Here is a 27,387-nt window from a genome sequence, read left to right as displayed (position 1 = left end):
AGCTAATGCTACTTCCTGCTGTAGTAGCTTTTAGCACCAGCTAATGCTACTTCCTACTGTAGTAGCTTTTACCACCAGCTAATGCTACAGCCAGCTAATGCTACTTCCTGCTGTAGTAGCTTTTACCACCAGCTAATGCTACTTCCTGCTGTAGTAGCTTTTAGCACCAGCTAATGCTACTTCCTACTGTAGTAGCCTTTACCACCAGCTAATGCTACAGCCAGCTAATGCTTCTTCCTGCTGTAGTAGCTTTTACCACCAGCTAATGCTACTTCCTGCTGTAGTAGCCTTTACCACCAGCTAATGCTACTTCCTGCTGTAGTAGCATTTACCACCAGCTAATGCTACTTCCTGCTGTAGTAGCTTTTACCACCAGCTAATGCTACTTCCTGCTGTAGTAGCTTTTACCACCAGCTAATGCTACTTCCTGCTGTAGTAGCTTCCTGCTGTAGTAGCCTTTACCACCAGCTAATGCTACTTCCTGCTGTAGTAGCTTCCAGCTAATGCTACTTCCTGCTGTAGTAGCTTTTACCACCAGCTAATGCTACTTCCTGCTGTAGTAGCTTTTACCACCAGCTAATGCTACTTCCTGCTGTAGTAGCTTTTACCACCAGCTAATGCTACTTCCTGCTGTAGTAGCCTTTACCACCAGCTAGCCTTTACCACCAGCTAATGCTACTTCCTTTACCACCAGCTAATGCTACTTGCTAATTGCATTTCCATTTCATATTCCTCAATTCCTATTTAATTCAAACAGCTTGTGGAAGCATTTGGCTTTGGCTGATGTTACCATAGTAGACCATGCTAATATTAGCAGGTTGCTTATGAATGCTGATTTGCTATCAGCAGTTGTCCCCAAGTGACTCCACCTCTTTTTCAAGGGCAAACTACTTAAGCTGGGCTAGCTAACGCTAATTACATAGCTTGCAAGTTGTCAAACGGTGTTGCATAGCAACCAGAATGTGATGCTGCTTGCATCCTTTGAGCTCTTCCTCTCTCTGTTATTAGCGATGCTCACAGCTGAGCTGAGCCTCAAGCCCAAAACACACGCCATATGATGCGCGTCATGTGCCATTCCTAGCACCAATAGGAAGCGTCGCGTCAACAGGAAGACGAGCGACCACACAGCGCAGGACGATGAGACAACACCAGGTGGTGACGATGGAAATAGGACAGTGGAGTTAAATTGTGGCGGGTGCAGTAGTGCACGCCTGCCACTGCCAGTGTGGTTGTTGTACATAGAAAACAACGGTGCGTTTTTTTAGCCACGCAACCTTGATGTTGGAGGTCACAGTACCTTGATGTTGGAGGTGTGGACCTCAGCCAGGAGGATCTGCTCAGGCTTCAGGCTGCACAGTTCACTCAGCTGCTTCTTCAGCCCGGTGTACTTCTCATCCATGTTTAACCTCAGGCCGTAGCGCACCGGAGTGGAGCCATCCAGTTTAATGACTAGACACACAAGCACACACAGTTAGATGCAATACAGGTTGTTATGCAAAAAGAAAAGAAAAGAAAAGAAAGAAGAAAGGACAATCAGAAACACAACGCAGAAGTACCATAACTATGAATGGTGACTTCCCACAGAGGAACTTTTGAATGGTGCATGGTAGCAGCAGAGGACAAGGTTGATTACATTTTCATTCAAATTTTTCCGTAAAGTGGAGCGGGTAAAAAGCCTTTAATTTCCAAGCCACGCTGGAATAACTGAGAATGAACTCTGTCATAAGTCAATTAATCTCTGTTTCAATTGACATGTGAGATAAATGGACTTGAAGCCTGATTCTGGCATAAAGCCCAGTCCATCACTTCTCTCTGCTTTTAAACGACTCACACCTTTGGATGATCTCAATGGACATTGACTTGAACTACTTTAAGGCAACAGTGCCAAGGGCAAACATATTTCTCATGCCAATCATAAAATGACATCAGTAATCTTGGACTATTTAATCACTTAGGCTGCAATTCACAGTGGACATAAGTCATGGCGGTATGCGTTTCAGGATTCAAACTGTAGCATTATTGGCAGTATTAAGGCTTGGAGGAGCTAGGACAACTAGGTCAAGTCTCCCTTAAATAGAACTGTGACTTGCTTGCAAAATAAGCTCTTTTCAAAGTACATGATACATACTTTTGAGCAAAGGTACGCCTATTAGGTTGATTCATAATAACAACATGGGGAATTGTATTTTTTCAAAGTAGACATAAAAAACAACAAAAACAAAAACATATTGTACTAAATTGATCCTCCCCCTTAATAATAAGTGACTAGCAACTAGAACTAGAGCTCAATTCATATCACTGCCTATAATGAATGGCTAAGTATTTTAGCAACTTATTCACCTTATGTAGCCACGCCCATTTGACCCGGTTGTGTGGTTGTGTCATGACTTCCGGCTAAAAATAGAAAAAAGAAAAAGGCCGGCTGCTCCAATATCATCTAACTCTGAATTAACTAATAATTTAGCCAATTGTACGTAACATACCCATATAAAAGCAAACGGCAATGTCTAAGAATGCAACGCCATGTAACTGGCTCGTTAATTCTCGCATTCCAGGGAATTACGTTAACGTCTGCGGGTCTTATTGACGTTAGTGGCTCGAGCGCTCGGAGGAGACTGAAAACCATCTGAAGCTTTCTTTGTTGGAGTCCAGGTATGTTTTACAAGAAAGTGCTCGTCATTGTCGACGATAACGTTATCTGACCTGGCTAACAGTGGATACTCCGCTTGCTTGCTGTGTACTGAGCTCAAAGTAGTAGGCTACGTTCTTTGTTTTACCCCCTGCACTGTCCGCTACAAAAACAACTTTCTTCTTCTGACGTTCTTTTGTATTTGGCGCCGTGACCGCCGGAAGTGTTAACACAACCCGGAAGAATTTGGCCCACCCCCGCGTCTGAACATTCAGGTGAATAGGGCTATAAGACTGCCGAAGACTACTATAAGTTTGCTGCTATTACTGTAGGTGGCAAGGCAATCCAAGAGTGGCAGAGGAGAGAAACTGTGTTTAGCGGAACACGTCTATTCAAAATGCATGCATCTCCATGTGCTGCTGGGTCTTAAAGCCTGTAGGGTTTTCATTAGGTCCTTGCAGTTGCATTGGAAGACTGATTTTTCCAATTCACATTTCTCTACAACTCAAACTGCCGGTGGAACCTTTTGACTAGCTAGTCAACAATTGATCTCTACTTCCCTGATAAGTTAGGTAGGCAATTTGACAACACTAGGCATCTCGCGCGCTGGATTCCTAGGCTCGCCCGGCCTGCAGCTCGGCCGCTGCGCGGCCTCACCCACAGCTTGGCTGCTGCGCGGCCTCACCTACTCTATTGGCGCACGCGGTTGTGTGTGTTGCTCACAAAATGTTATTGCCCTTAAGTTTACATGCGCGCGGGTGTGTGTTTGTCTTGTGACATCACTGATGTCATCAGATCTCCTCACCGGTGATCTCCAGATGCATGGAGCTGTCCATGGGCAGGGGCAGAGACAGGAAGTTGAAGGGGTCGAAGCGGGCGCTGATGTGGCCGCAGGTCTTGCACTTCACCTGGGACTTGAGCTGACCGTGGAACAGGTCCACCACGATGGAGCGGTTCCTCCGCAAGTGGTTCTCCCATGCCTTTAGAACACACACACGCACGCACACACAGGTGAGATCACACACTGCTAATGCTATGTTCAAGCCGTCAAAAAACCCTAAAAATAAACTGTCTAACTCCGCCTCGGCCCATGAACAGTACATCAATACAGCCACATTACCGTCGCTGTCCTTGTCGTGGACTCACCTCGGAGGCCACCTCCCAGTCGGGCCGTCCGTCGCTGTCCTTCAGCTCCACGTAGGGTTTGTCGTGGACTCGGTTCAGGTCTTCGTGGAGCCCGTCCAGCAGGAAAGCCAGCAGCTCCTGCGAGTCCTGCTGCTGGAAGCCGTTGAAGCGAGGCGCATACTTCGCTATCGTCCACTAGAGGGGAAGCAACCATATATTCAAATTTTTACTTTTATACACTTACAATGTGTATTTGAAAATCAAAAGCGCAAGTCCATAAAATAAATTAAGAAATGATTTAAAAGATGACCATTGATGAGTGAAAATGAGTTGAAATGAACGGAGAGCGACAGACATAACGGATCAGTGTGGCCACGACTTTAGCCTTCCACTAGACCACTAGACACACAGGGGGTTCAAAGGTCTCTGCGACATCGCTTGGGGGCAGACATCACTTTTTTCCCCTCTCTTTTTTCCGGACATAACTGCTTTAAAAAAGGGATCAGTAAAATCTTGAAATAAATTCTAAATCTATCAATTTGAGAGATTTTGTCTATATGTGCCAGTTACAATCCCAGCTGCTGCACTTTGAGCAAGCTGTCAAAGAAATTGATGAGGGAGTAAAGAGTGTTACAGCAGTCTCTTAACGGTGAGAGACGCAGACTCCTAGACTGTTCATAAAACATATGTCATTGTGTGACAGTGTCAACATGATGTAAAATGCTTGGATTTATTCAACAAGGCAGGTCTGTTAATCGTTAAGAGTTATGAGCAAAGATGACAGCCGACAGCCAGACGTGACGAGCAGACCCATAAACCACCAAAGCTGTGTTCACACCGAGATATTTATTTTTCTCCCCGTCGCTCGAGTCAACCCTTTGGAATCGCTCTGTCGATGTGTTGAAATCGCTCGTCAACAGGCACAAGAATTGACGGACATCTGGCTAACGTTAGACAGGATGAAAACGCAATGTCATGATGTTTGTCCACTACGAGCCACCGTAGTTGTTTACAAACTAAGCCTATCGGTGTGCTCCTAAGGCGGGCTTGTGTGTCTATACCAGTAGTACAGACTTCACTTCATGTCAGCTGTCAGCCTGTCAATGTGATTTGTTGCCACACTAATAAACCAGCGGTTTGTTCCAAGCCAGTGTGATCCTTGACTCACTCTCACACGGCAGCCAATCAGCGTTGAGCAGCAAGCGACTTTTGCCAGCGTAATTTCGCTCGAGTTGGAATATTTCATCTCGGGTGACGAGCGAATTTTCGCCCTATCGCTCTGTCTCTGTTGCTCGGACGCCCAGCGATTTTTCTCCCGGGCAAATTGACTTTGTATGTAAACTCGATGCCAGCGAAAAACTTTAATAGGTCGGTGTGAACGCACCTTAAAGGAACACTCCGCCCATTTTCAACCAGCTTTGTATAATTAGAACATCAGTAGTATATCAGAAAACTGTAAACGGTTTTGAAGTCTGTCATTTAATTTGACAGTTATTGAGTGTTAAAGTGTGGACCAGTGACATCACTGGTCCACACTAACTCAAATTAATAACTCATTAACTCAAATCAACTCTCAATAACTGTCAAACTATTCATCATTCATCTAGTTTGACAGTTATTGAGAGTTGATTTGAGTCCACACTTTAACACTCAATAACTGTCAAATTAAATGATTGACTTCAAAACCGTTTACAGTTTTCTGATATACTACTGATGTTTTAATGATACAAAGCTGGTTGAAAATGGGCAGAGTGTTCCTTTAACAGATAAGGACAGGCTGGGGCAGAATGGAAGACATGAGGGTGGCTATCACACAGACACATTTGAATAATGTCATGCATGGGGGGTTGGGGTGGTGTTGGGGGGGGGGGTGGTGTTGGGCGGGGGGGGGGGGTGTTGGGGGGGCTCACCCTCAGTTTGAGTGGAGCCACGTTCTTCTGCGTGCCGCTCCACAGCTCCATCACCAGGTCGCCGTAACACTTGGCCATGTGACCTCGCATCCCGATGGGGTTGGTTCTGGCCGGGGAGAGAGAGAGGACATGCTGAGTCAGTGGAGAGGCTTGTCTCTACCTGCACTAGATGTGTGGTTGGTTGTGTTTGCTGGACACTGTATGTATAGACGGTTTTAACTTGGAAACATAAAACATTCTAAATTGCCCCTAGCTTCTTACTTCCTGTTACAGTGTTTGCTAATCCAATAGCTGACAGTAAATAAGATAGGTTTCAAACTGTTCCCATAACAACACAATTCTGTGAAACCCGTCTATTTCACGGGGCCTTGAGGTTTGTTACAAACTGTAAACCACTGATTCACCACTGTGTTCTTTACAGTTGACTCTACCCCTATGGCCCTATGGCCCTATGGCCCTATGGCCCTATGGCCCTATGGCCCTATGGCTCTATGGCCCTATGGCCCTATGGCCCTATGGCCATATGGCCCTATGGCCCTATGGCCCTATGGCCATATGGCCCTATGGCCCTATGGCATGGAATGAGCTCCAGAAGGATGCTGAATTGCAGGAGCTGCTCTAATTAAATGTTTTTAAAACAATATTTAAAGGTAGGGAGGATGGTGAACGTTGTAATTGTTTCCCCTCATAGTTTAAATGGCTTTTGATGAAACAGTGAATGGTTGTGGATCATGTATGTAGTGCTGTAATGTGTTAGGTGTCTGTAACTTGTGTAACTTTGTGCTGCTTTTTCTTGGCCAGGTCTCTCTTGGAAAAGATACTCTTAAGTTCAATGAAGCTAAAGGTTAAATCAATAAAAAAAAGAGCTTCGTTTGCAGAATTGTTGCTGTCAAAGATGTGTGCCCCCGCTGGTCATTTCAACACACGCGTGCGTGCGTGCGCACCCCCCAACCCCCCCTCTCACACACACACACACACACACACACACACACACACACATGCACACGCACACACACACACACGCGCACACACACGCACACACACACACACGCACCTGTTGAGCTCATAGAGGTGTCTCCCTGAGATGAAGTAGTCTGTGAGAGGCTTGGTGTTGCTCACACACTGGATGCTGGAGTTCATGAAGCAGGTGTTGCCCAGGTTACTGAGGCCAGTGGCTCCTTTCTCTGTGGGAACTGACACGGACAACCAGGGGAAAGCTACATGTCTCTTTCTCTGTGGGAACTTACACGGACAACCAGGGGAAAGCTACATGTCTCTTTCTCTGTGGGAACTGACATGGACAACCAGGGGAAAGCTACATGTCTCTTTCTCTGTGGGAACTGACACGGACAACCAGGGGAAAGCTACATGTCTCTTTCTCTGTGGGAACTGACATGGACAACCAGGGGAAAGCTACATGTCTCTTTCTCTGTGGGAACTGACACGGACAACCAGGGGAAAGCTACATGTCTCTTTCTCTGTGGGAACTGACATGGACAACCAGGGGAAAGCTACATGTCTCTTTCTCTGTGGGAACTGACACGGACAACCAGGGGAAAGCTACATGTCTCTTTCTCTGTGGGAACTGACATGGACAACCAGGGGAAAGCTACATGTCTCTTTCTCTGTGGGAACTGACATGGACAACCAGGGGAAAGCTACATGTCTCTTTCTCTGTGGGAACTGACATGGACAACCAGGGGGAAAGCTACACGTCAAACCCTCTATATCCCTGCTTTCTCTGTGGGAACTGACACGGACAACCAACCCTCAATATCCCTGTCTTGCTCTTGAGACAGATATTACAGTACACCGGCAAAAAAAATTTACTACTTAATTTTCTGTTTTACAAATGATGGCCTAAAGGGAAAATCAAGTCCTTTGTAAATATTGTAGGCTAGTATATGCCTTCTATTTCTTTTCAAGTCCAACTGCCAGTTCCTAGTGTAGTTGCATGCGTTTTGAATTGCGCTTTACAGGTTAATTAGTTACCATTAAATTAGCAAATTAAAATGACAGAAATCGTGACAAAAATGGACTCAGCCAATCACCATCAGCCGATGCATTGATCCTATCACCCAACCCCTAGTGTTCCTAATCAAAAACAACACAGAAAACCAACTGTCTTGTCTGTGGTCATGTAGACCTTACTTACCTTTGTGTCTGTCCATCTTACTACTGTTGGCAATGAAGGACATCTCCTCAGGCCAGCTCATGTCTTTGTTCCTGACTGAGAGGGAGAACAAGAAGAGATTGATTAAATCATTTTACTTTCACTTTCAGGTGTCATTTTTTGTAATTACCAATTACTGTATCTATGAAGATCCTCAGCTGATTCAGCACTGATAAGATCTTAATTACTTAGAGCGAGAGAAAGAGACAGAGAGACAGAAATGGAGAGAGAGAGAGACAGAGAGGGAGAGAGAGAGAGAGACAGAGAGGGAGGATGGGAGAGAGGGAGGATGGGATGGAGGGAGAGAGGTTTTAGACATACCCTCAATAACTAAGTGCTGGTCATCTTGGATCTTCAGACTTTCCAGTGTGTGGTCTTCATCGTCCAGGAGGGTGAGGTAGTTCTGGCCAAAACAGTGGAAAGAACATACGCGTCTGTCAGTGTGAAATCTATATGAAACGGGGTCCAACTGATATTTTTGGATTGGAGCTGCCAACAGACTCATAACATTATTTTAGAGTGGGTTAGCAGTTGCTTAAGGTCGAGCTGAAATTAAAAATGACTTTTTAACTATTTCAGATCACATCCCTGGTTATACAGTGCACCCATCTAACAATGTATGCCAAAAAAGAAAAAAACACAAAAATCCAATTTATATGATTTTTCATATCAAAAGTCAACCATGCTGAGTTCATTCATAAGGATATATACAGTGTGCCGACATCAGGTAGCACTATCAAATTTCAACCCAATTTCAACCAATAATATCTGACATGACAGCTGTCAATCAATCTGGGTAGGAGAACATTCTGACCAGGCAATATGGCTGCCTACATAGGCAGACTTTTCTCGCCCATAAATGTTAATATACTCGTCCAATAATCAAAATAAAACAAACGGTAATGTCTTCATTTAATGTAGAATGCAAAGGACATGTTTGTTAACTCGCATTGCAGGAATATCGTTATTTACTGCGTCTCATCAGACACTTCAAGGTGGGCACTCTCCCTCGTGGAGGAGGAGGCTTGTCCGCCCGGAGGCAGCTAACAGTCGGTCCTCTGCTCTGGGGCAGAGTCCTGCATCTGATTTTCAAAACCCAGCCCCGCCCCCGCACATATGACCAATCAGTACCACAACCCGCCCCGCCCCACAGACATGAGACCCGCACCCCGACCCAGAACCGCATATATCTAATAACCCTTAATCTGCAGTGCAAACATTTTGTAGTGACCCTAATGAAACTGCCACCGTTTCACACGGGAGGCAAATAGCAGTCTTTCTGGCCGAGACTCGTCAGCTGATGTACGTTAATTAGCTTTTAGCAGCTGCTAGCTAGCTAGCTAGCCAGCTGGTTAGTGAGCTAGGAGACACTATAGTGTTGTACAACAAGCAAAGTGATTTACCAGCTATTTCAAATATGTCTGGTATAATCCATACTGCCTTTATTATCGCTGTTGCAGTAATGTGTGTGTGTGTCAGGTGTGTGTGTGTGTGTGTGTCAGGTGTGTGTGTGTGTGGATGGAGTGAAGGTTCTGTTGCACACCTCACTGTTATAGAGCCAGAGTCTCATGTCCTCCTCCTTGATGCGGAGCCTCTGGGACAGGTACAGGTGGATGTCTTTGATGGTGGCCATGCGGCTGAAGCAGCCTGTGTAGGCCAGCACCCGCTTCAGAGGGGCGTTGGGGGAGGGCACGCTGCCTGCTGGGGTAGATATACAGATAGATAGACAGACAGAGAGACAGACAGACAGACAGAGAGGTAGACAGACAGAGAGACAGACAGGTAGACAGACGGAGAGACTTCAGAGGAGCATTGGGGGAGGGCATGCTGTCTTCTGTGGTCCAGCCAGAGGAGAGCAGGTCATTACATTCACACACTCAACCAGGCACACCATGAGAACACAGAACACATTATGTTCATTTGAGAAAGCAAAACCCACTCAAGTAGCCAAACTCCTGTGTTCGTGCTCCAAAATGACCACCAGCCCAAGCACTGGTAACTGTATGGGAGAAGGTTTGTATAACGCTTACGTTCTTGGACAAGCGGGCAAATGTCTTTTTTCCCCTTCCAACTTTCACATCAAAATCTTATGACCATATGGCATATGGATGATAACTTCATAAATGAAGGTAGATGGGTCAGTGGTCACGTCCCTTCAGCCTCCCTCCGTCTGAGTGGATCAATGAGCCCACACAGTGGCCGCACGTTGCTTATCCAGATGTCTGCACATCTCCCCAGGTAGCATTAGCATTAGCATGAGGCTAAGTGCTGTCTGTAAATAACCAACCCGTTCATAGCCAAGCTTTGATTTAGGCTAGGCTGAGATTTACATTCTGATGCTGCTATAACGTGACTGTAATGACTGTACTCCAGCAGCCTTAAGCTAGCCATCCATCAGCAGTAACCATGCATCTATAGCATCTATTAAACTAGTAACTGTCACCAGCATCATTTAGCCATTTACCTTACTGACGGATATCTGGATGATTTGTGTGCTTATTTGTTTTACAACTTGATACACAACAGCTTTTCGGCATTTCCCTGTTCTCCCGTTATGTGAGGGTGTGATTGGTTCCCCCCAAAAGGGGTGCAGCCTTGGGCTTGGCCCTTGATGCGATGCCGGCCTGGTCTATCATAAAGACATGACACATGACTGCATACCACTGTATCCACTGTGACATGCAATGTGATTGGATAACAATGTAGAGTCTGTGCAGCGCTGGACGGTGTGTGGATGGAATCTGGCTTGTTGCTACAGTATGTCAAACAAACACTTGCAGTCTTGAATGCACATGCTCACAGATGCAAACAATCACAGACATCTACGGTGTGGTGGACATCAACATCACAGACATCTACGCTGTGGTGGACATCAACATCACAGACATCTACAGTGTGGTGGACATCAACATCACAGACATCTACGGTGTGGTGGACATCAACATCACAGACATCTACGCTGTGGTGGACATCAACATCACAGACATCAAGATCACAGACATCTACGCTGTGGTGGACATCAACATCACAGACATCTACACTGTGGTGGACATCAACATCACAGACATCAAGATCACAGACATCTACGGTGTGGTGGACATCAACATCACAGACATCTATGGTGTGGTGGACATCAACATCACAGACATCTACACTGTGGTGGACATCAACATCACAGACATCTACACTGTGGTGGACATCAACATCACAGACATCTATGGTGTGGTGGACATCAACATCACAGACATCTACGGTGTGGTGGACATCAACATCACAGACATCAAGATCACAGACATCTACACTGTGGTGGACATCAACATCACAGACATCTACGCTGTGGTGGACATCAACATCACAGACATCTACACTGTGGTGGACATCAAGATCACAGACATCTACGGTGTGGTGGACATCAACATCACAGACATCTACAGTGTGGTGGACATCAAGATCACAGACATCTACGCTGTGGTGGACATCAACATCACAGACATCTACAGTGTGGTGGACATCAAGATCACAGACATCTACGGTGTGGTGGACATCAACATCACAGACATCTACGGTGTGGTGGACATCAACATCACAGACATCTACGCTGTGGTGGACATCAACATCACAGACATCTACGGTGTGGTGGACATCAACATCACAGACATATACGCTGTGGTGGACATCAACATCACAGACATCTACGCTGTGGTGGACATCAACATCACAGACATCTACACTGTGGTGGACATCAACATCACAGACATCTACATCAACATCAACACGAGCATTCTGCTGATTGAGGATTAGTTGTAAGGAAGCAGCAAGAAAGGGCTATTTTGTGAATCAACACAGGCTTGATTGATCAATCAACTCATTAGTGCATTTAGTGGACTCAGATTGGATTCAATCAAAAAATAAAACAACCAATCAATATTAGTCCAGTTAAACAATTAATAAAAAACAATACTTAACTGATTATTGATTTTAAAGTCAAGGCCAAAACAAGTGATTTTAAAGTTTGATTGTCAAATGTTACAAAGTTCAATCAATATACCCGCAATGTTTTTTCTATCAACACAGCATTGCTATTCAGTACACCACAAAATGAACCACCTTCCCCACATTTTCTTAGTCCAGTGCTTCACTATTGAACCTTTCCCGACTCCCGGCCCAATTGAAAATCACAAACATGTTTGTGGCCCTACGGAGGCCAAATACGGTACTGCGTTCTCGGAGCTGTCCATCAGCACCACACAGAAATCAGAAAGTGAAAGTGTGGGACTGTCTGCAATAGGCAATTAACAAATCATAATTGATTACAAATTAAATATCGGTATCATTCAAAAATTGAGGAAATGCATTTTCACACAGAATAATAATAATAATAATATATATATATATATTTTGAACGAAAATCGTAATGTTTTGCAAATGATTTGGAGGGCCACTTGCAATACATGCATCCTTCACATATATTGTGAAGGATGTGATGCATTGGTTAGATCCATGTTAGAGATTTGCCTTGAGAGTCGGGGTCAATGGCCAGCGGTGATCTGCGAGAGGTGCTGCTCAGTCCGTGTGACTGATGGCGGACGCTCTGCTCAGTCCGTGTGACTGATGGCGGACGCTCCACCGGGAGAAAGGTGATAGCTTGACTGGATACAGATCAGCACTCTGAGGCTGCTGACGCCACATAGTGCCAGTGTGCGCGCCGCGTCCCCAATCTGATTACACCCTCCACATCCAATCTGATTACACCCTCCACATCCAATCTGATTACACCGTGCACATCTCCACTTTGTGCTTTGTCATCAGTCATTGTTTTGGTTAGTCCTATTGTGTATACAGTTGCACCTGATATGCGTTACAAATGAGAAATTCATGCGAATATACAGCATATCAAGGCTGGGATCAATTATACGTTCAATTATTTAGTTAGAGTGAATTACTTTGTGGCTTGATATCAGCAGGTTTTCCATTGTGAGGAAATTGGACTATTGGAATTGATTGAATTAAAGCGAGTCTAAGCCTAACCCTGATTGATATTTTTGATGTCTTCACGTCTGATAACTTCAGTAGCTTAGCGTTAGCTTGTTAGCTAATCTAAAGCTGTGGGCCATTTTGCCCACGTTAATCCCACCCCGTGCCCGGGTGTACAGCCAATCACAATGCGTGCCCGAGCCGTTCTTGTAGTCTTGTAGCCGAGCCGAAATTGCACCGACACCGGCAGCCATGATGTTTTAAACCTGGTGACTGCTTTCGTACCGGCAGCCATGTTTTAAACCTGGTGACTGCTTTCGTACCGGCAGCCATGTTTTAAACCGTGGCAGTGACGTTTGTTTGATATTCCGATTTTGACCCACAGTGATGTTTCACGGTGCACTGATCATATTTTAATACCAGGTGTAATTTGGATCACTGTCATTTGAAATGAACATGAGCTAATATTAATTCATGCCTTTACTTTTCTCATTAACATGAACTAATATTAATTAATACCTTTACTTTTCTCATTAACTGTATGCAACATGGCTAGGTGTGTGATTATATCATTCTGAAAAGCATGACCAATGTATGTAATCACGTCTGTCCATAATCTCTACTAAATGTATAAAGCGTTTACGACTAGTTTTATGCATTTCCGTAAACTTTTTTTTGCCTAGTTCTCGTTTTCAGTTGTCAAATTTTATGTCAAATTGCTCCAAATGAGTGCAACATCCAAAAACATGTTAGATGAACATTTCCATATGCATATGCATATGCGCATATCCATATTTTAAACATTTAATCTGCCTGAGGGAAGCACTTGAACATAATACTGTAGTGTATGCTGTTAAACCTACTGTAGGACTTGAAAAGCAACGTCTGTGGAGATAGAAAAAGGTCTGATCTGAGCAACTTTTAGAGTGATCAGTAGCCTTTTCCCCTTCATGGGCCATTGGTTCATTCCACTGCCCACTCCAGAGCATTGCGTGGGCTGGATCAGTCCAATCAAGAAGGATTAGGAGGGGGGGGGGGGGGGGGGGGGTTGGCTGAGTGAAGCGTTGCGACGGCTTGCTCCGGGTCTTGCTGCAGGCTTACGTTACCTCGTGGTGGGGGTAAATACGGTGGGAACATTCGCAGGCTGGTCATACCCATATTGACCCAGATGTTGGACTGGGGGGAGCGCGAGGCCGGCTGCTGGCGGAGGAAGAGGAGGTAGCGGGGGAAGAGCTCCAGCTCTGATTGGCCTGTTTTACTCTGCTGGATCACCTGGAGGCCAGACAGAAGACAAGGTGAAGGCAGTTAAGAAACAAATTCAAAAGCTGGCTTGGTAAGACATTCAAGTTATACCCCAACGTTTTCTCCAGGACAAATAACATGGAGTTATTAGCATGATATTGGATTTTTTTGCTGATATGCCTTTTGACCAATTGTCGATGCTGATATATGCGCATATTAATATTAATTTCTCAAGTCAAGTCTCTCCTGTAGTGGAATGAACACATTATTATGCCTACTCTTATCGTGATCGTGACTGGCAGATACAGACATCCAAAAAGTTTCCATTTGTAAATATTTACCGTAAATCACTGACTAGAAAAAGTATAATCACAGAGATAATATATACAATGATGATATAAACTACTACTACTTAAAATTCCCTCCTGTCCCCTTTAATCCTGTAATGGGCTCCTTTAAAAACAGTGAGAATGCACTAATAGTGAAGGTGGGCAGTTTAAACTGTATGAAAAGTAGACCAGTATAAATATGCAGTTTGGATTTTGACTATACAGCGTCTACTGGTGGAGCCTCATCAATTCACAGGGCCTGTCCAAATAGTTAGGCCATATAATACATTTATGTAATATATCCATATAATATACACACTAGAGTACATGCTATAAGTGTGTTTATACAGTACAACATTTGCTTCCGATCACGCAGTGTGATTGGACGAGAGGTGTTCCATGAGTGCTTACACCTGCAATATACAAACCTTTACCATATAACTCCCACAGTGTCAACCCTTCATCTATGAATGGAATGAAGTACACAAAGTTTAACAACATGGCTGATTAAAACCCAAAGCTTGTACCGGTATCTTTGTTTAATGTTTGATATTATAGTAAAACTGTTATAAATGTTGTATAAAAGGAAAAACATGACAGTGTACACACATATATATGTGTGTGTGTATATATATAAAAAATATATATATACCATTACCTGTATATATATTTGATATTCTTCAAATCATGCTTCTGTGAGTCTGTGATGCCATTGGAATTTTGAGAAATTCAAGAAACATCCATGCTTTTACATGATGTTGATATATGAATCCATCAGTCCATTACTGACCAACCAACCATAGAGATCCAGTAGCTAATCAGGTAAATCATCTGATGAGAGCACATGGTGTGTTTGATACAGTAGCTAATCAGGTAAATCATCTGATGAGAGCACATGGTGTGTTTGATACAGTAGCTAATCAGGTAAATCATCTGATGAGAGCACATGGTGTGTTTGATACAGTATCTAATCAGGTAAATCATCTGATGAGAGCACATGGTGTGTTTGATCCAGTATCTAATCAGGTAAATCATCTGATGAGAGCACATGGTGTGTTTGATACAGTAGCTAATCAGGTAAATCATCTGATGAGAGCACATGGTGTGTTTGATCCAGTATCTAATCAGGTAAATCATCTGATGAGAGCACATGGTGTGTTTGATCCAGTATCTAATCAGGTAAATCATCTGATGAGAGCACATGGTGTGTTTGATACAGTATCTAATCAGGTAAATCATCTGATGAGAGCACATGGTGTGTTTGATACAGTATCTAATCAGGTAAATCATCTGATGAGAGCACATGGTGTGTTTGATCCAGTAGCTAATCAGGTAAATCATCTGATGAGAGCACATGGTGTGTTTGATACAGTAGCTAATCAGGTAAATCATCTGATGAGTGCACATGGTGTGTTTGATACAGTATCTAATCAGGTAAATCATCTGATGAGTGCACATGGTGTGTTTGATCCAGTATCTAATCAGGTAAATCATCTGATGAGTGCACATGGTGTGTTTGATACAGTATCTAATCAGGTAAATCATCTGATGAGAGCACATGGTGTGTTTGATACAGTAGCTAATCAGGTAAATCATCTGATGAGTGCACATGGTGTGTTTGATCCAGTAGCTAATCAGGTAAATCATCTGATGAGTGCACATGGTGTGTTTGATCCAGTATCTAATCAGGTAAATCATCTGATGAGTGCACATGGTGTGTTTGATACAGTAGCTAATCAGGTAAATCATCTGATGAGTGCACATGGTGTGTTTGATCCAGTAGCTAATCAGGTAAATCATCTGATGAGTGCACATGGTGTGTTTGATACAGTAGCTAATCAGGTAAATCATCTGATGAGTGCACATGGTGTGTTTGATCCAGTAGCTAATCAGGTAAATCATCTGATGAGAGCACATGGTGTGTTTGATCCAGTATCTAATCAGGTAAATCATCTGATGAGTGCACATGGTGTGTTTGATACAGTAGCTAGCTAGGGGTGTCACGATACACTCAGTTCACGATACGATACGTATCACGATACTGGGTTCACGATAACGATACGATACGATACGATTTTAACAATATTTTTTTAAACTTGAATAATGACAATATATGACTGGAAAAGTAGTATTTTATTTGAAATGCACAAATACAAAACATGCTGTTGTGGGAAATTGTTATTACAATAACAACTAGAAAAAACATGAGATTGGAGATAAGGCTTATCTTGAAATAGAATGAGTTACACCGTCACTTAGATTTACTTTGAACTAAAAGGTTTCTCAGCAGTATAAATTCTCATTATGCATCTTCAGTTTTTCTTCAAACTCAAACAACAAGACTTTTCTTAGTCTATTTTTTATGCATCTTCAGTTTTTCCTGTCAAGTAAACAGTTTTGCCAGAAACTCAATTGAATGGTTTCTCTCCTGTATAACTTCTCATGTGTCTCTTCAGAGACTTGTTCAACTGAACTACTTTCCACACATTGAACTTCAACAAACAAAGACGTTTCTTTGTCTATTTTTGAAAAAAAAAAAAAAAAAAAAAAAAAAAGTTTTTTTTTTTTTTTTTTCACGATATGAGATTTCATCTCAACGATACATATCGTGACGTTTTACTATCGCGAAATTTCGTGGGACGATATATTGTGACACCCCTACTAGTAGCTAATCAGGTAAATCATCTGATGAGAGCACATGGTGTGTTTGATACAGTATCTAATCAGGTAAATCATCTGATGAGTGCACATGGTGTGTTTGATCCAGTATCTAATCAGGTAAATCATCTGATGAGAGCACATGGTGTGTTTGATACAGTAGCTAATCAGGTAAATCATCTGATGAGAGCACATGGTGTGTTTGATACAGTAGCTAATCAGGTAAATCATCTGATGAGAGCACATGGTGTGTTTGATACAGTAGCTAATCAGGTAAATCAGCTGATGAGTGCACATGGTGTGTTTGATACAGTAGCTAATCAGGTAAATCATCTGATGAGAGCACATGGTGTGTTTGATCCAGTATCTAATCAGGTAAATCATCTGATGAGAGCACATGGTGTGTTTGATCCAGTATCTAATCAGGTAAATCATCTGATGAGAGCACATGGTGTGTTTGATACAGTAGCTAATCAGGTAAATCATCTGATGAGAGCACATGGTGTGTTTGATCCAGTATCTAATCAGGTAAATCATCTGATGAGAGCACATGGTGTGTTTGATACAGTAGCTAATCAGGTAAATCATCTGATGAGAGCACATGGTGTGTTTGATACAGTAGCTAATCAGGTAAATCATCTGATGAGAGCACATGGTGTGTTTGATACAGTAGCTAATCAGGTAAATCATCTGATGAGTGCACATGGTGTGTTTGATCCAGTAGCTAATCAGGTAAATCATCTGATGAGTGCACATGGTGTGTTTGATCCAGTATCTAATCAGGTAAATCATCTGATGAGTGCACATGGTGTGTTTGATACAGTAGCTAATCAGGTAAATCATCTGATGAGTGCACATGGTGTGTTTGATACAGTAGCTAATCAGGTAAATCAGCTGATGAGTGCACATGGTGTGTTTGATACAGTAGCTAATCAGGTAAATCAGCTGATGAGTGCACATGGTGTGTTTGATACAGTAGCTAATCAGGTAAATCATCTGATGAGTGCACATGGTGTGTTTGATCCAGTAGCTAATCAGGTAAATCATCTGATGAGTGCACATGGTGTGTTTGATACAGTAGCTAATCAGGTAAATCATCTGATGAGTGCACATGGTGTGTTTGATCCAGTAGCTAATCAGGTAAATCATCTGATGAGAGCACATGGTGTGTTTGATCCAGTATCTAATCAGGTAAATCATCTGATGAGTGCACATGGTGTGTTTGATACAGTAGCTAGCTAGGGGTGTCACGATACACTCAGTTCACGATACGATACGTATCACGATACTGGGTTCACGATAACGATACGATACGATACGATTTTAACAATATTTTTTTAAACTTGAATAATGACAATATATGACTGGAAAAGTAGTATTTTATTTGAAATGCACAAATACAAAACATGCTGTTGTGGGAAATTGTTATTACAATAACAACTAGAAAAAACATGAGATTGGAGATAAGGCTTATCTTGAAATAGAATGAGTTACACCGTCACTTAGATTTACTTTGAACTAAAAGGTTTCTCAGCAGTATAAATTCTCATTATGCATCTTCAGTTTTTCTTCAAACTCAAACAACAAGACTTTTCTTAGTCTATTTTTTATGCATCTTCAGTTTTTCCTGTCAAGTAAACAGTTTTGCCAGAAACTCAATTGAATGGTTTCTCTCCTGTATAACTTCTCATGTGTCTCTTCAGAGACTTGTTCAACTGAACTACTTTCCACACATTGAACTTCAACAAACAAAGACGTTTCTTTGTCTATTTTTGAAAAAAAAAAAAAAAAAAAAAAAAAATTTTTTTTTTTTTTTTTTTCACGATATGAGATTTCATCTCAACGATACATATCGTGACGTTTTACTATCGCGAAATTTCGTGGGACGATATATTGTGACACCCCTACTAGTAGCTAATCAGGTAAATCATCTGATGAGAGCACATGGTGTGTTTGATACAGTAGCTAATCAGGTAAATCATCTGATGAGTGCACATGGTGTGTTTGATCCAGTATCTAATCAGGTAAATCATCTGATGAGAGCACATGGTGTGTTTGATACAGTAGCTAATCAGGTAAATCATCTGATGAGAGCACATGGTGTGTTTGATACAGTAGCTAATCAGGTAAATCATCTGATGAGAGCACATGGTGTGTTTGATACAGTAGCTAATCAGGTAAATCAGCTGATGAGTGCACATGGTGTGTTTGATACAGTAGCTAATCAGGTAAATCATCTGATGAGAGCACATGGTGTGTTTGATCCAGTATCTAATCAGGTAAATCATCTGATGAGAGCACATGGTGTGTTTGATCCAGTATCTAATCAGGTAAATCATCTGATGAGAGCACATGGTGTGTTTGATACAGTATCTAATCAGGTAAATCATCTGATGAGAGCACATGGTGTGTTTGATCCAGTATCTAATCAGGTAAATCATCTGATGAGAGCACATGGTGTGTTTGATACAGTAGCTAATCAGGTAAATCATCTGATGAGAGCACATGGTGTGTTTGATACAGTAGCTAATCAGGTAAATCATCTGATGAGAGCACATGGTGTGTTTGATACAGTATCTAATCAGGTAAATCATCTGATGAGAGCACATGGTGTGTTTGATACAGTAGCTAATCAGGTAAATCATCTGATGAGAGCACATGGTGTGTTTGATACAGTATCTAATCAGGTAAATCATCTGATGAGAGCACATGGTGTGTTTGATACAGTAGCTAATCAGGTAAATCATCTGATGAGTGCACATGGTGTGTTTGATCCAGTATCTAATCAGGTAAATCATCTGATGAGAGCACATGGTGTGTTTGATCCAGTATCTAATCAGGTAAATCATCTGATGAGAGCACATGGTGTGTTTGATACAGTAGCTAATCAGGTAAATCAGCTGATGAGTGCACATGGTGTGTTTGATCCAGTAGCTAATCAGGTAAATCAGCTGATGAGTGCACATGGTGTGTTTGATCCAGTAGCTAATCAGGTAAATCAGCTGATGAGTGCACATGGTGTGTTTGATACAGTAGCTAATCAGGTAAATCAGCTGATGAGAGCACATGGTGTGTTTGATACAGTAGCTAATCAGGTAAATCATCTGATGAGTGCACATGGTGTGTTTGATCCAGTATCTAATCAGGTAAATCATCTGATGAGAGCACATGGTGTGTTTGATACAGTAGCTAATCAGGTAAATCAGCTGATGAGTGCACATGGTGTGTTTGCTCACCGGTCGTGGCAGGCTGAGGTTGGCACCGTACCAGTGGTAGAGCGCCCGCCACACCGGCTCTGGCACCGTCTCAAAGTCTCTGCCGGCCACCAGCTGCAAGGACCGCTTCAGTCTGCCGCCCTCCATGGTTAACGTAGGCGCCTGGGGGGTGGGTGTGGTGGGGGGGTTAGAGGGGGTCAGGGCACACACGTCAGCGCCTGGACGTCGACACAAAACTCACATTTCCGCCGTCTTGAATGACAGATAATAGAGAGAGATGGACATTATCCTAATGCTGGCCGGCCGCTATCATTAGAGCAAAACACAGAGATAAGACAATGGAGAGCGGAAGCACCATCTGGTCCCTGAGAGCCTTTGCCAGCAGAGTGGGAGGAGCGGCGCCCAATTACAATCTCAGATACTTTCTTTCTACTCAAACACAATGTCTCACCCAAAGCAGCTGGCAAAAGGATTCTGCTAACATGCTTGTTTTTGTACTGAAGACGGCAAACGACACATTTTCTTTATTTTTCCCCCAAAATGTTGGTTTCAGGATGGATTCAAAATACAGGTGTTGTGAAGTCCTTTGAGAGTGTAGTAAGTAAGTAAATAATTTATTTCGGTCAATTTTTCAGTTTCACATGAATGCATTACAGTAATAATGTGCGTTTACATATAGGAGACCGAAAAGGTGTAGGCTGAAGCCGCAGCTTATAAATGCCTACCCTTTTTTACATTTTATTACATCAAAATTCAAAAACAAAAAATAAGATAGTTGCAAGAATCAGTTGACAGCGAGAAGGAAAGTTTTCAATAGATCTTAGAAATAATAATAATAATAATAATGATAGCTTTTAAGTACCACATGATTGTACTAGGGTTTTGTATTTGTTAAGTACTCTTAGTTTAAACATTTTTTTTAATTTACATATAGAATTACACAATTTTAACTCATCGCAGAGACTATTCCATAGTTGTACACCTTTGACAGAGATGCATCTACTTTTAAAGTTTGTTCTTACTTTCATTTGTTTGAACATGCAGGTTCCCCTTAGTTCGTACCGGCTGACTCGGGTTGAAAACAATTTCTGAATGCAGTTGGGAAGAAGGTTATTTTGTGCCTTGTAAAGTATAATGGAGGTTCTGAGTTCAACTAAATCTACAAATTTAAGGGTATTTAATTTAATAAAGAGTGGGTTTGTTGGGTCGCAGTATTTGGAATGGTTGACAATTCGGATGGCTCTCTTTTGTAGCTTGATGATTGGATCGATATTTGTTTTGTAGGTGTTCCCCCAAACTTCCACAGAGTAGTTGATGTATGGAACTATGAGCGAGCAGTACAATAAATAAGATGATTTTTGGTTTAGAAGTTCTTTTGTCTTGTAAAGGATTGCGGTAGTTTTGGCCAGTTTGGATTTAATATTTGTGTAAACTGTGTAAACTGTGACTAAAGCTTATACGAATACAACTGACTTGACTTTGCATGGACGGCGCGTGTGGGAGACGTGCAACATCCAACTCTTAGGAATGCTCACGAGCAACAAACGCGCAGAAAAAGACGTGGGCGTTCCCCTACCTTCATGGGGTCAGTATTGACCAGAGACTGGTTGTCGATGGCCCCAGGTCTCTTACCTTCATGGGGTCGGTATTGACCAGAGACTGGTGGTCGATGGCCCCAGGTCTCTTACCTTCATGGGGTCAGTATTGACCAGAGACTGGTTGTCGATGGCCCCAGGTCTCTTACCTTCATGGGGTCAGTATTGACCAGAGACTGGTTGTCGATGGCCCCAGGTCTCTTACCTTCATGGGGTCAGTATTGACCAGAGACTGGTTGTCGATGGCCCCAGGTCTCTTACCTTCATGGGGTCAGTATTGACCAGAGACTGGTTGTCGATGGCTCCAGGTCTCTTACCTTCATGGGGTCAGTATTGACCAGAGACTGGTTGTCGATGGCTCCAGGTCTCTTACCTTCATGGGGTCAGTATTGACCAGAGACTGGTTGTCGATGGCCCCAGGTCTCTTACCTTCATGGGGTCAGTATTGACCAGAGACTGGTTGTCGATGGCCCAAGGTCTCTTACCTTCATGGGGTCAGTATTGACCAGAGACTGGTTGTCGATGGCCCCAGGTCTCTTACCTTCATGGGGTCAGTATTGACCAGAGACTGGTTGTCGATGGCCCCAGGTCTCTTACCTTCATGGGGTCAGTATTGACCAGAGACTGGTTGTCGATGGCTCCAGGTCTCTTACCTTCATGGGGTCAGTATTGACCAGAGACTGGTTGTCGATGGCTCCAGGTCTCTTACCTTCATGGGGTCAGTATTGACCAGAGACTGGTTGTCGATGGCTCCAGGTCTCTTACCTTCATGGGGTCAGTATTGACCAGAGACTGGTTGTCGATGGCCCCAGGTCTCTTACCTTCATGGGGTCAGTATTGACCAGAGACTGGTTGTTGATGGCCCCAGGTCTCTTACCTTCATGGGGTCGGTATTGACCAGAGACTGGTGGTCGATGGCTCCAGGTCTCTTACCTTCATGGGGTCAGTATTGACCAGAGACTGGTTGTCGATGGCCCCAGGTCTCTTACCTTCATGGGGTCAGTATTGACCAGAGACTGGTTGTCGATGGCCCCAGGTCTCTTACCTTCATGGGGTCAGTATTGACCAGAGACTGGTTGTCGATGGCCCCAGGTCTCTTACCTTCATGGGGTCAGTATTGACCAGAGACTGGTTGTCGATGGCTCCAGGTCTCTTACCTTCATGGGGTCAGTATTGACCAGAGACTGGTGGTCGATGGCCCCAGGTCTCTTACCTTCATGGGGTCGGTATTGACCAGAGACTGGTTGTCGATGGCCCCAGGTCTCTTACCTTCATGGGGTCAGTATTGACCAGAGACTGGTTGTCGATGGCCCCAGGTCTCTTACCTTCATGGGGTCAGTATTGACCAGAGACTGGTTGTCGATGGCCCCAGGTCTCTTACCTTCATGGGGTCAGTATTGACCAGAGACTGGTTGTCGATGGCCCCAGGTCTCTTACCTTCATGGGGTCAGTATTGACCAGAGACTGGTGGTCGATGGCCCCAGGTCTCTTACCTTCATGGGGTCAGTATTGACCAGAGACTGGTTGTCGATGGCCCCAGGTCTCTTACCTTCATGGGGTCAGTATTGACCAGAGACTGGTTGTCGATGGCCCCAGGTCTCTTACCTTCATGGGGTCAGTATTGACCAGAGACTGGTGGTCGATGGCCCCAGGTCTCTTACCTTCATGGGGTCAGTATTGACCAGAGACTGGTTGTCGATGGCCCCAGGTCTCTTACCTTCATGGGGTCAGTATTGACCAGAGACTGGTTGTCGATGGCTCCAGGTCTCTTACCTTCATGGGGTCGGTATTGACCAGAGACTGGTTGTCGATGGCCCCAGGTCTCTTACCTTCATGGGGTCAGTATTGACCAGAGACTGGTTGTCGATGGCTCCAGGTCTCTGTGCTGCCAGCTGCTGCTGGTGGTGGTGGAGGTGGCCGTTGACTCCAGAGAAACACTGGTTGTTGTTGTCTGATACGTTGTGTTGACGGGCAAAACAACTCTCGGCGGCAGAGGGAACCACTTGGGGGCTCATGGCTGGTGAGGCGGGGATGAGTGGATGCAACGGCAAGCAAAAAAAGAAGAAGAAGACAGAGACCTTTAGATATCGTAAGTTTCGGGATGGGAACCATAATTCCGCACATTAGAGATACAAACAGAATTTAGCTGGTACCAATTACTACCGAAAGGCTTTGAAAGGAGCTGGGAGATATTTTTAAGTAACAAACAATACAATGTGTTGAATTGTTTCTATGACAGAAGCACAAGGTAGATGCATCGTTATATCACTTAGTATCCTAAAAGCAGTATGCTCAACGTGGCTCTGCTCGTCTCAAGTGTCACACTAGCTACTGTACTGAGGACTGGAGAAGATGAACAAACTCTAGGGTCAAAGGTTTGGTTAGATGACATGATGGCAAAATGGAACATGCCACACTTTTATATTTTTTTAATATGGTGGTAAACTATTCATACACTACATATAGTTCACTATATGATAAACACTACATATAGTTCACTAAACACTACATATAGTTCACGATATGATCAACACTACATAATAGTTCACTAACACTACATATAGTTCACTAAACACTACATATAGTTCACTATATGATCAACACTACATATAGTTCACTATATGATAAACACTACATATAGTTCACGATATGATAAACACTACATGGGGAATAGTGAGTGAATGAATGAGTTCTGAACACAGCTCAGGACTGCTGGCCTGTTCACAAAGGACCCAAGTGAATCGTGGGGTTAGCCTATGTTTAGGATTCCAGTTTAGTTGTTGTTTTTGTAGTTCTTTTGATTCATTACCCTTATTTTGTCCAAAGCCTTTTTGAGGTTTTTTTAAAAATCGGTTTTGTAACCATTTGAGAAATGCCTACTTTCCCACAAAATAAACATCTGTGGTGAACCTGATCAGCCTTCCTCTGCCTCTTCTCCTTCTCGCCATCCTAACAATGTGTTCATACATTTCAATATATCCTCCTAACAGGAAGTTTGTGTTGTATTATTTCTTGTTTTTTGCCTAACCTCTAACTTCCCCGGGCGGTAATAAAAGCAGTGACAGTAACTAACCGCTCTCTGTAGCCTCTGAGGCGCTGGACACAGCATCGGGTGACCTCTCCTCAGAGGGGCTGAGCAGGCTGAGCAGCCCCAGGCCTCCCAGCAGGCGGTCTGGAGGGGCCGTGTCCATGGGGGAACGCAGCGAGCTCAGGACGGACGGCTGCTCCACCACGATGCCCTTGTGCTCCTGGACAAGAAGACGACAGCAGTTGTCTGTCGCCTGTCATATTTTGTTAGAGCTTGGTGTCGTGGTCAACTTGGGGTTTGGTTCCACGTTAAGTCCTTAGCCTGGTAAACAACATCCTGATCACGTGACCTCTCATTCTGTTAAAGCAGCTACGAGCAAGATTAAGATTGTTATTAAACAGTCTAAATTTAATATCGATGCATCACATCTTACCTCTAATAGATGAGACCAACGCCGAGTGTTGTCTTGATGATTATAGTCTGTGTGTGGGCCGGGGCAGATCAGGAAGTGAAATGAAACGGTTTGCGGCAGCCACTTCGACCAAAACCACAAAATTACAAAATTACTTTCAAACAAACTGTTAGAATATAACGAGAGATGTTCGCGAGAGCAGAAAGTAGCGAGGAAAGCTGTTTTAGGTCTGTTGCTACGGCCGTAAACCGTTTCGCTCTGCCTAGCAACTGTTTACAGCTGCCGTAAACCGCTTCGCTCTGCCTAGCAACAGACCCAAAACAAGAAGGACGGCTTTCCTCGCTACATCAAAGGGCTTTTTACTCTCGCGAATATCTCTCGTTATATTCTAACAGTTTGTTTGAAAGTAATTTTGTAATTTTGTGGTTATGGTCGAAGTGGCTGCCGCAAACGGTTTCGTTTCACTTCCTGATCTGCCCGGCCCGCACACAGACTATAATCATCAAGACAGCATTCGCCGATTCACTCTGCGTTGTTGGTCTCATCTACTATTAGAGGTAAGATGTGAGGCATCGATATTACATTTAGACCGTTTAATAACAATCGAAAATCTTGCTCGTAGCTGCTTTAAGTCCCATTTTTATGTATACTATTGGAAACATCTATACACCAAAAAAGTAGAACATTTAGGTCACAATTCACCGACATGGATTATGGCTGGAATTTGCACATCAACAACTTGTTTTGAAATATGTTTGGAGTAAGCCGTAGCTTGCAAAAATACAAATGCACCATGGGACCGGATACGTTTTTCAAAATACATATGTATGATGATGAGCAGCCAGTAAACACTCCTAACTCGTCCATCATAACACTACAGATTGCGCATAACTGGCCATGACATAATACTTATTACTGACACATTCTTATTGGTTTATATGCTGTGTGTCCATATCAGTAGATTTCTTATTAACACCACTTACATATTTGACGTAGTCCTTCCACTGCTGCCACCACAGCATGGATATGAGGAACCAGTTCTGGCTCGGCTGCAGCCCATGTCGGCTCTCCCTCTCTAGCCAACCCCTGCACACACATACGCACACGCACACACACACGCACACACACACACACACACACACACACAAAGTACAACAGCACATATTAGCTCTAATAGCATATTCTTCAGAGTATGCTGATATTTCATTTTAAAGCCTTTATCGGTCGATACAGATGACATAGTGATATCACCGTGCATTCCTACGATGTTAGTAGTATGAACAAGGAATGACAGCTTGAAGGAGGACATGTACCTGATGAGTTGTCCCTCCTCTTCAGGGGTAGCAGGCCTGAGGCCCAGGACTATGTGGCACACCTGGACCAAGCAGACAGGGGGGAGATGTGGAGAACTGAGCACGCTGATACAAGCCAAAGACTAAAGACAGTATGCCAAACAGCAGTGCTGCTGATCCAAGCTGTTACTATGTGAGCGTACTGACCTGGAAGAGCAGGTTGAGGAACTCATTGGCCAAGGCGCTTTTCACACTCCAGATCTGGTAGTCCTCTAGGGTCAAGTGACCCAGCTGGAGGCAAACAACACAGAGGTCAGCACATGACACATGACTTGCTATTTAGTATTTACCCTGAATTATTTACTATTAAAAAGGGTAAAGAACTCTTCAACTCTTCAGCTGTGGTTACAAGTGAAATGGCCGGGCTAAAAGTGCTCTGGTCTGGCCCAATCCAAACGTCCCCGAGATCACCGCCCTGCAGGCTCTTAGCGGACTGTGCGGGCGAGGGCTCCTAATCCACCATCCATCCAGGCCACAAAGGGCCTCAGGAAGACTTTCTGCAGACTTCCAGGGTCCACCTGGTGCAGAATTCACTGATTTAATTACCCACAATTCCTTGCAATATGGACGTGATGTGACATTTTCCACTTGCCGGAAAAAGGGAAAAAAAATCACTGTATTATGAATGTGAATGACTATTAAAACCTTTTAAGCCTCATTTTTCGCCAGGCATTTTTCGACAATTATGTAAGCAAAGGATGTCTATTACCCGGTGGGAAAATGTCAACACCGTGGCAATCTGTCA

General features: G+C 43.5%; 1 protein-coding gene across 1 annotated transcript in view; it reads right to left on the bottom strand.

Annotated features, from left to right (window-relative positions):
- Nucleotides 1–27,387, bottom strand: part of usp32 (ubiquitin specific peptidase 32) — a gene marked incomplete at its 5' end in the record, with an annotated part of 112,229 nt that overhangs the window by 27,652 nt on the left and 57,190 nt on the right. Inside the window, 15 exons of the mRNA XM_083636991.1 lie at nt 1,298–1,449; nt 3,435–3,609; nt 3,776–3,949; nt 5,665–5,770; nt 6,719–6,857; nt 7,820–7,894; nt 8,159–8,240; nt 9,381–9,535; nt 13,918–14,083; nt 20,277–20,417; nt 23,680–23,867; nt 24,924–25,098; nt 26,274–26,376; nt 26,604–26,665; nt 26,790–26,873. Of these exons, the coding sequence (XP_083493117.1) occupies nt 1,298–1,449; nt 3,435–3,609; nt 3,776–3,949; nt 5,665–5,770; nt 6,719–6,857; nt 7,820–7,894; nt 8,159–8,240; nt 9,381–9,535; nt 13,918–14,083; nt 20,277–20,417; nt 23,680–23,867; nt 24,924–25,098; nt 26,274–26,376; nt 26,604–26,665; nt 26,790–26,873 (1,977 nt within the window). The remainder of the gene's footprint in view (nt 1–1,297; nt 1,450–3,434; nt 3,610–3,775; nt 3,950–5,664; nt 5,771–6,718; nt 6,858–7,819; nt 7,895–8,158; nt 8,241–9,380; nt 9,536–13,917; nt 14,084–20,276; nt 20,418–23,679; nt 23,868–24,923; nt 25,099–26,273; nt 26,377–26,603; nt 26,666–26,789; nt 26,874–27,387) is intronic.

This window comes from Poromitra crassiceps (genome assembly GCF_964638095.1).
Source record: "Poromitra crassiceps genome assembly, chromosome: 5".
Taxonomy (NCBI): Eukaryota; Metazoa; Chordata; class Actinopteri; order Beryciformes; family Melamphaidae; genus Poromitra; species Poromitra crassiceps.
Note: the sequence above shows the minus strand (reverse complement) of the source record. Positions and strands in the feature narration are given on the sequence as shown.